A 9,990-nucleotide genomic window follows, 5' to 3' on the forward strand; every position below is an offset into this window, starting at 1 on the left:
TATACAACAGTGATTTGATATTGTTATACATTACAAAATGAACACCATAATAAGTCTAGTTACTCTCTGTCACCATATGGAGATATTACAATATTATTGACTATATTCCCTGTGCTCTACACTACATCCCCATGACTTATTTTATAACTGGAAATTTGTACCTCTTAATCCCATAAACCTGTTTCCCCATCCCCTTAATTGCCTTCTCCTCTGGCAAACACTAGTTTCTTCACTATATCTATGAGTCTGTTTCTGTTTTGTTATGTTTGTTGATTTGTTTTGTTTTTTAGGTTCCACATATAATTGAAATCACACAGTATTTGCCTTTTTCTGTCTGACTTATTTCACTTAGCATAATACCCTCTAGGTCCATCCATGTTGTCACAAGGTGTAGGAGCTCCTTCCTTTTATGGCTAAGTAATATTCCATTGTGTGTGTGCGCGCGCGCACACGCGTGTGCAAGCTACATCTTCTTTATCCATTCACGTATCGATGGACACTTAGGTTGCTTCCTTATCTTGGCTATTGTAAATAATGCTGCAGTGAAGGTTGAGTTGCATATATCTTTCAGAATTAGTGTTTTCGTTTTCTTTGGATAAATACCCAAAAATAGAATTGCTGGGTCATATGGCACTGCTATTTTAACTTCTTGAGTATCCTCCGTGCTGCTACTTCCTATACTGGCTACACCAATTTACATTCCCACAAACAGTGCACAAGGGGTCCCTTTTCTCCACATCCTCACCAACGCTTGTTATGTGTTGTCTTTTTGATAATAGCCATTCTGACAGGTGTGAGGTGCTATCTCATTGTTTTGATTTGCATTTCTCTGATGATTAGTGATGTTGAGCATCTTTTCATGTGCCTGTTGGCATCTGTATGTCTCCTTTGGGAAAATGTCTCTTTAGGTCCTCTGCCCATTTTTTAATCAGATTGTTGAATTCACTTCTGTAAGTCCACCATGGTTTGAATTAGAATACTGTTAGGTGGGCGAAGCTCTGTTTAGTCTGTCATATCTTTCTTCATTTCCTGGTTAACCTCACTTATTTTTGTTAGTTTCCTCATCCTTAAAGCATTTGAGTTTTGGGACCCCTTTTAAAATTAAACTTCCTTAACCCAAAATAAAATTTAAATTTGAAATTACTTTTGTAGAGACCCCAAAACATAGTTATTAATCATTGGCAAATGACTACCAGTACCCCCTGTTGTAAGTCTGCTCTTCAACCAAAGCTAAATTTGTTAATCATTAGAGGAATACTCAGGCATTGAATAAGCCCATGCCAGTGGAATCGTGTTTCTTATCTTTCCACGTTCATGCATAGTATTTTTTCTATTACTTCTCTCCTACAGTTGTACTTCCAATATTGATAATAAGAGAAAAAGTTGAAAACTACAAAAAGATTAGAATCTGGGATTCTTGAATGTTATTTCTGTGCCTTTAAAAATTATGTTATTCATATGATTCCTAAAATTAACTTAGTTTAATGTTTTAGATTTACCTATTTTCCCAAATTCTTTAGATACAGATATAACTCTCACCCATGAATCTGGAGATCTGGATTCTAATCTTGAGTCTTAACTCCTTTCCTGTACCCCTCAGGTCAAATAGCTGGATGAGCTAAGAGTGTTAAATACTGGACTTTGAGAATCTGCAAAAAAATCTAAACTCCCATTTACAAAGTTTGTCTAGAAAGTGTTCACCAAACCGTTTTGCTTTTTATTAAAGCTAGGAAAGAAGAAAAGAAAAGACATAAATCCTCCTCCTCCTCCTCATCATCATCCAGTGACTCAGATAGTTCAAGCGATTCTCAGTCCTCTTCTGATTCTTCTGATTCTGAAAGTGCTTCTGAAGAGAAATCCAAAAAAAGAAAGAAGAAACATAGGAAAAATTCTCGTAAACACAAGAAAGAAAAGAAGAAGCGAAAGAAAAGCAAGAAAAGGTCTTAATTTACTTTTACAGTACTGACTTTGTATTCTAATTCCCTTCTCTTTATATATAAATCTATTGGGATTTTGGATCAATTATACGGAACATGAAAATAGTGAAAAATGTTTCATAGCATGAAGTATAAGACCATTTTGATATTCTACAGTCTATAGATTAAATTTGGGTACATTCATTTTAATTTTCAACAAAAGCATTCAGTTCATTTTGTCTGAACTCAATGACCTTTTGGTTATATAGGTTTGTATTTTTATGGGAGGAATATAAGATTAGTGAGAATTATAGGAAACCAATTATCGTTTTCTTTATTTTCTGTAGCAGTCTCTCACTTTTTTGTTCTTTATTTTTTTTCCTCCTATGATAGCATAGGGTAGAAAGCAGATAATGTCAGCATATTTCTTTTCTGTTTTGTCTGAAATCATCTATGGTTGTACTAAAACTCATCTTTATAAGCCTGTTGCCTCTAAAGCAGTTTCTTTACTTATATTTTCAAGTATTTTAAATTTATCAGAGGGCATTATGCATGAAGTATCATATTTTGGTTCCATTTTATTGGAAAATATTTTTTGAGAATGTGATAACAGAAACATTTGGTTTTGGTTTTTGATTGGTTTGTCAGAGGAATGAGTATTTTCCCCATGTAATTGCATCTTTGGTCAGAGATGGGGGACAGAATGGTGTATATATTGTACATATTACAAAGGAAAGAAATACCAACAATTGGAAAATCGGGGTAGGTACATAATAACCAAGTGGAATTTGTTTTATGTGTTTCTTTTAAAGTGCATCTAGTGAAAGTGAGGCTGAAAATCTTGAAGCACAACCCCAGTCTACTGTTCGTCCAGAAGAAATCCCTCCAATACCTGAAAATAGATTCCTAATGAGAAAAAGTCCTCCTAAAGCTGATGAAAAAGAAAGGAAGAACAGGGAGAGAGAGAGAGAGTGGTATGTGAATATGTTTATTTTATAAACTGCCCTACATTCTCTACCACAGAACCTTTCTTTTTGAAAAAACCATTTTCGCTTATTTTAGATAAGATTTAATTGGTGACCTTGTCCCAAGATTGAAATTTCTTAATGGGATAATGTTAGCAAAGCTCCTTTTTGCTAACCACATAGCTGAAAAGATAAATTGACTTAATTCAGACAGATTTTTGAATAAAAGTTAAATTAATTTTAAAAAAAACAAGCACTGCAAATGGCAAAAAGATATGTTAAGTGGCATTCCAAACAAATTCCATTTAAAACAAGTGTTTTACTCTGTTATTTGTATACATTAAACTTTTAAGCAAGTAAGAGCCTTTATTTTTCAGTTTGTCTGATGGGGGAAAATGCTGTTTTCCTTGCCCGGTTTACAATATTGTGGTATTGAAAATTGACAGCATATTCAAGTACTTTGAAAATTTTTCTACATAAGTTCACATTATTAGTATTAGAAGTTGTTGGATCTTTATGAATCATTTTAATAATTATGTCCAAAGATAGGAAAAAAGATGGGTATCTTTCTCTTATTTATAATTGGAAATAACGTGTTTAAAAGTGATAAAATTCTGAGCATTCCCCCTATACTTTCACAATATAGTAAAAATATAAAAATAAGTCTTGGTTACTTGAATTGGGATAATTTTGATGGATTGGATTGAGTTTACTTTACTCAGTTAATAGGAAATTGTGTTTCTAAGGAAGTAAACATTAAGGAGAAGATATTTGAACTACTTCAGAATGCATTTTTCAAATATAACACACAGATATTGTTAGTGCTAATTAAATATTAACTCATTATTATTTGAAAATAAATAGTTTCCCTTTCTGGTATAAAGCATGTTATTAAACATTTTGCTAATTCAGACCATCTTGTCTCTGTTTAATTCACATTAATTACATTTCTCTAATTTTATTACCAGTGAACAACTGCTTATAGGCTAGTAAGATACTTTAGAATCAGATAGTTTTAAAATTGTTCTCTCAACAGCATGTAGCCTACTCTGAGTTCCTTAGCACTATCAAGTTGACTTCATCTTAGTGATGATTATATAACAGTGTTTCTCAACAGGACACAGTTGGCATTTGGGAACAGGATAGTTCTTCATCTTCACACATTACAAGATTTTAGCATTCCTGACTTGTCACTCGGTACCAATAGCACCCTCTAGTCATTGACAGTTGTAAAAATGCTCCCATGCTTTTCCAGATAACTACTAGGATTGATAACATTCCTGGTTGAGAACCACTGATTATATATGTAAGACTTTAAATTTATTAGTAGATCAGTAAAGCTATGTTCTCCAGATTTATTTTTATAAAATAATGTTTTTTAATTTTCCCTTTGCTTCCTTCTAGTAATCTACTTAACTCCCAGCCTGCTTCATACCAGAGGCGACTTTTAGTTACTAGGTCTGGCAGGAAAATTAAAGGAAGAGGACCAAGGGTAGGTGATTCTTTTCCCAGAAGTCCTAATAGTATTGCATTTATCTTAAATAATCCTAGAGTGTTTCTTAAGTATTGTTTTATACATAAGTAGTTAAAATTTAGAGTAGATACGGATGTTGAATTATATGTTCTCTTTTTATAGTAACTTCTTTGTGTTGGTTCTTCCACATTGAAAATCCATGGGATGTTAATGGATTTTACATGTACATGGTATAAAATGAGATTGAGGTTTTTCTTGTACCCCTTTGTTACTTCCTGACCACTGTGTCCCTATGCTTGTTAAAAATTAACCCTATTCTTATATTTCATACTCTTTCTCTTCGCTGGATTCTCCTCATCAGAATTTAAATATCTTCTTGTTTTTTCAAAACTTTTAACCAACGTGGCTATACTTAGTATATTATTTCTTCACTTCCTACTCATTCCTCAGCCATTTCAGTTTGTCTTCTGCCATTCTGCTGAAAAACAGCACTTGCTTTATGGTCAGTTCCATGTCACAGAATCCATTGGATCCTTTCAGTCTTTGTCTTATTTAATCTCCCTCCTTGTAATACTCTTTCCCCTTTGCTTCCATCATCTTTTCTTCCTGTCTCTGGCCAGTCTATCTTAAATTTCCAATGCTAGTTCGTGCTCTTCTACCTGATCTTTAAATATTGTAGTACCTCAGGGTTCTAACTCTTCTCACTCTGCATATGCTTCTTGGGCAATATCATCACTCTCATAACTTCAGTGGGTACCTGTATGCTGATAACTGTCAGTTTTTCATCTGCCTTTCTGGTACCAAAGGTTTATTTGATAACTGTTTAGGTGCCTAATGGGCACTTTAAACTTATCATATACAATGGTGAGCATAAACACTTCTTCAGGCCTGACCCACCTTTAGATTTCTGCCACCTGTGCAAGTACTTAGACCTGAAGCCCAAGAATCACTTTGTTTCTCCCCTTTCTTTCCTACCTTATAACTATATAACTTATCCATCACCAAATCCTGTCAGTTCAACCTCAACCTCCCAAATACTCTGAAATCTATCTGCTTCTCTCAAGCTCCACTCCTGCCATCTTAGGTCAGTTCACCATTGTATATTCTCTGAACTATAAGTGGCTTCCTAACTATTCTCATGGCAGTTCTCAAACTTTTTTGTCTTCAGACCTCTTTACACTCTTAAAAATGATTGAGGATTCAAAAGAGCTTTTGTTGATGTGGGATATAGCTATCGATATTTACTGTTTTAGATCTTAAACCCAAGAAATATTTAAAACAAGAACATATAAACACACATTTCATTAGCAATGAAAGCAAAGATATCAAACCACATTATGCCTCATTGATTTCCTACCTGAAAATTGGGAAATTTAGTTATTTTAGAAGGCATGGAAATATCAGACATTTTTTTGAACCTAGAAATATGCATACTTTAGCAATTGTTATAATGCTTTTATATTTTATGTATTAATTTTTTCCCTCTTTTTTTAAAGCGTTATCGAACTCCTTCTAGATCCAGATCAAGGGATCGTTTCAGACGTAGTGAGACTCCTCCACATTGGAGGCAGGAGATGCAGAGAGCTCAAAGAATGAGGGTATCAAGTGGTGAAAGATGGATCAAAGGGGATAAGTAAGATTTAACTCTTATTTCAAATGTAGTAACAAGTTTTTTTTTAACTATTTAAAATTATTTCATTTAAAGCCATTTCAATTGTTTCTGAATGTCTTAAGGAAAATAGAATATCATTTCAACAATAATGGACACCATTGTTTTCCTAATAAAGTTTCCCCAAAACTTTTTTTCTTCATTTTTTAGGAGTGAGTTAAATGAAATAAAAGAAAATCAAAGAAGCCCAGTTAGAGTAAAAGAGAAAAAAATAACTGAGCATAGGCATGTTTCTGAGAGTCCAAACAGAAAAAGTGAAAAGGAAAAGAAAGTTAAAGACCATAAATCTAACAGCAAAGAGAGAGACATCAGAAGAAATTCAGAAAAAGATGATAAATATAAAAACAAGGTAAAGAAAAGGGCCAAATCGAAAAGTAGGAGTAAGAGCAAAGAGAAATCCAAGAGTAAGGAAAGAGATACAAAGCATAATAGACATGAAGAAAAGAGGATGAGGTCAAGGAGTAAAGAAAGGGATCATGAGAATGTTAAAGAAAAAGAAAAGTCTGATTCTAAAGGAAAAGATCAGGAAAGGAGTAGAAGTAAAGAGAAGTCTAAACAGTTAGAATCCAAAAGCAATGAGCATGATCATAATAAAAGTAAGGACAAGGACAGACGTGCACAGTCTAGGAGTAGAGAACGCGATGTAACTAAAGGCAAACACAGTTACAATAGTAGAACACGGGAACGAAGCAGAAGTAGGGACAGGAGCAGAAGAGTGCGGTCTAGAAGCCATGACCGAGATCGCAGCAGAAGCAAGGAGTATCATAGGTACAGAGAACAGGAGTACAGAAGAAGAGGAAGGTCACGGAGCCGAGAGAGAAGAGCAACGCCAGGAAGATCAAGAAGTAAAGACAGGAGGAGAAGGAGGAGAGATTCACGGAGCTCAGAGAGAGAAGAAAGTCAAAGCAGAAACAAAGAAAAATACAGAAACCAAGAAAGTAAAAGTTCACACAGAAAAGAGAATTCTGAGGGTGAGAAGAGAATGTACTCTAAAAATCGTGATCATAGTAGCTCAAATAGTAACAGGGAAAAAAAGGCTGATAGAGATCAAAGTCCGTTCTCAAAAATGAAACAAAGTAGTCAGGAATTAATTAAAGTTGAATTAAAGTTCTCCACTTTGAAAAATAAGGAGGATGAGAAGACCAGATCCTCGGTGGAAAAAGAAAACCAAAAATCAAAGGGTCAAGAAAATGACCACACACATGATAAAAATAAAAAATTTGATCATGAATCAAGCCCTGGAACAGATGAAGACAAAAGTGGATGAGTGAGTTATATAAACTTATTTCCATTCTGTCTCAAATTTTAAGTTTTAGAGACTTGCTGATGAATCCCCTTTATGTTGTTTTCTTTTGTTTTGGGTTTATGTTCGTCCTTTTTTTTTTTTTTTCTCCAATGTGGACTTTATTGAGTCGATCTTTTGATAATCTGCAACCTGGATAATTTGTACTGCAAAAGTTTTAATAAACTTGAAATGAGAAAAACACTTTGGTGTAATACTGTGTGCTGTGTTTAACTATTTCATGTATGCATTTTTGTGTTGCAACAATCAGCCAGTAGCAAACATGCTATTCTACACCCTAATTTGTGTGATCGGCCAGTTGGAAACAAACATAACTGATTGTTGGAATACATTGTTACAAAAGCTTGTGTTTCTCATGATTAACCTTAGAAGCCACTAGGTAGAAGAAATCTTGTGTAGATTTTTCTATTGCATTTATAACAGAGGCTTGCAGCAGCAGCTTTTAATTACACAGAAGTGGGACCCTAATAACTTGAGATATTAAGTCATCACTTTTGATTTTAGAGTAATTTGTGCTTTAAAATAGATAGTTATTTATATTGCACTTCATGTTACTCTTTATAGTTCTACCAGTAGCTTGTTTCATATTAATATTTTTCCTCTTTAGTTTTGTTTTACTTCACTGTCTATAAATATAGTTGAGTATTTTTTTCAGTTGATGTACTGATTGGGCTTGGCTTGCTGTTACACAGCATCTGACAAGAACTGTACCTTGAAGATCAGGTTGTAATTCTCAATTCTGTGTTGCTGTTGGTCTGAAGAGATGAAACTTGCTTTGGGGGAATGTTTTATTATTATTATTATTATTATTATTACCATTACCCTTCTCTAAAATGAAAAAAATAGTTTTCTCACTAAAACATACCACTTGTGCAGGTCTTTATGTTAGACAGATTCTAAAAATTGTTAGTATTGACACATTAACTTAGATTTCTCTTTTTGGCCACTGACCTATATAGAGTTGAGTATTAATGTTGCATGTTTTTTTTTTTTTTTAACTTGAACTGACTTCTCTAACTCTCATAACTGTGAGTTTCAACCGGCAAGAAAATGCATCTTTTTTATCTATGTATCACTGTAGGCTGTAGCATGTTTATGACTCTGGTTTCTTCTATTCAGGGGGCTTTATACCATAACTGTTAATCATTATTTTAACTTGGCATGTATAACATTGCCACATAGAGTAGAAAGTTGCAAAATTTGATAGCTTATAGTGTGAAACACTAAAGATATCCAAAGTCCATTTAGAATTTTGTGTGGTATATTGCTATTTTAGTGATGTGTGGCCTTTTATTCTGTAATTTCTCTTCTAAATAAAATATTGAACATCCAATAAACACAAAACCTGCCTCATTTGAAAAGAAATTTCAGAATTCCAATTAGTAGTTGCCTCTAGAGTGCTTTTGTACTTTAATATTTGTCAGTAGTGTCAAATAGCTACTCTGTTACCAAGGTGGCTCCTTCGTAAACCCAATAGCTACTCAGTGTTATTTGTACTGAGCAAAGCAATGCTTATTAGCATAATACTTCCCATTATTGATTAATACAGTAATGATACATTTGGCATTGTGGTAGCCATTTATATAACAAATAGGGTAATGATTGTTTGCAATATCTTGAAACAAATATCCTTAGCAGAGTCTTACCAAATTTTTTTCCTATGGTAAAAGTAATAGATGTTTATGATAATCCAGGGTGGTTGAATCCTTAGAGACTTTGACCACAAACCTTAGAGATAATTGAGTCTTGAGTCCCCAAGCTGTATAATGTTATATGTTTTAAATTAGTTATTGTTTGTCTTAAATTCAGTAAACTGCATTTAAAAAGTCTTTGTTATAAACTATTTGAGCTTCAAGAAAGGTGCTGTTTAAGAAAGGATTTCTAATAATTATATTGTAAAAAAAAAACATGCTAAGTAAAAATACTTCTATGTTCTCTGATCCCGGAGCTTTATCCACTAAGAATTATAGACAAGTAACCATAGGGGAAAAAAATAGTAATTTCTTTAAGTAGTATTCAGTTTTGGTCATCAAAGAAGCAATTCCATGCTAAACATTATAAGCCTTTAAAAAAAAACTTCGTTAGCTGTTTTTACAATAGAACAGATATATGAAGGAGTTGAAGTGAGAGATGACAATCAGCTAGATTTTATTTTCAGAATATAACGTTTAGAAAATGATCAAACAGCATTAATTGTACCTCATCTGCCTTTGCATCTGAATAGTACACTAATCAAATGATCCTTTCATTACATTTTTAATAGTTGTGCAACCTTTAGTTTTTACTTTGAACAACTGTTTTCCTAAAAGTCAACTATTTAATTTTTTACTGCCAAATTGGTAATAGTTAGGTTTGAGCTTACAGTTTACCTCAAAGTATGTTTGATTTAGTATCCTCTTAAAGATATTTAAATTAGTTTGTTTTTATTGCTTGATTGGCAATATATGAGAAATTTTTTCATGATTATTTCATGTGAATTTTCTCTAGGTAAACCATCTGCCACAGAAATTGACACTGCAGAGAGATTAACGTTAAAGAGCTTGTAGAGAAGCTACTAGGTTGCTTTAAAACATTTTTAAGTTACTCTATAGGTAGTGAGTTCATAGAGCATTGTAGTTTCTAAGTTTCTTAATCAGATCCCTCACAGAAGTTTCAAAGAATTT

The 9,990-nt window shown here is 33.3% G+C and overlaps 1 protein-coding gene across 7 annotated transcripts in view; it reads left to right on the forward strand.

Moving 5' to 3' along the window:
- The window catches only part of PPIG (peptidylprolyl isomerase G), a 43,079-nt gene extending 33,491 nt beyond the window's left edge, over positions 1 to 9,588 (forward strand). For all 7 annotated transcript variants that reach the window (XM_060106509.1, XM_060106508.1, XM_060106513.1 and 4 more), the window contains 5 exons: positions 1,727 to 1,940; positions 2,729 to 2,890; positions 4,286 to 4,373; positions 5,852 to 5,988; positions 6,175 to 9,588. In XM_060106509.1, the coding sequence (XP_059962492.1) occupies positions 1,727 to 1,940; positions 2,729 to 2,890; positions 4,286 to 4,373; positions 5,852 to 5,988; positions 6,175 to 7,291 (1,718 nt within the window). In that variant the 3' untranslated portion in view covers positions 7,292 to 9,588. The remainder of the gene's footprint in view (positions 1 to 1,726; positions 1,941 to 2,728; positions 2,891 to 4,285; positions 4,374 to 5,851; positions 5,989 to 6,174) is intronic.
- Positions 9,589 to 9,990: the final 402 nt, after the last annotated feature.

This window comes from Mesoplodon densirostris, chromosome 8 (genome assembly GCF_025265405.1).
Source record: "Mesoplodon densirostris isolate mMesDen1 chromosome 8, mMesDen1 primary haplotype, whole genome shotgun sequence".
NCBI lineage: Eukaryota > Metazoa > Chordata > Mammalia > Artiodactyla > Ziphiidae > Mesoplodon > Mesoplodon densirostris.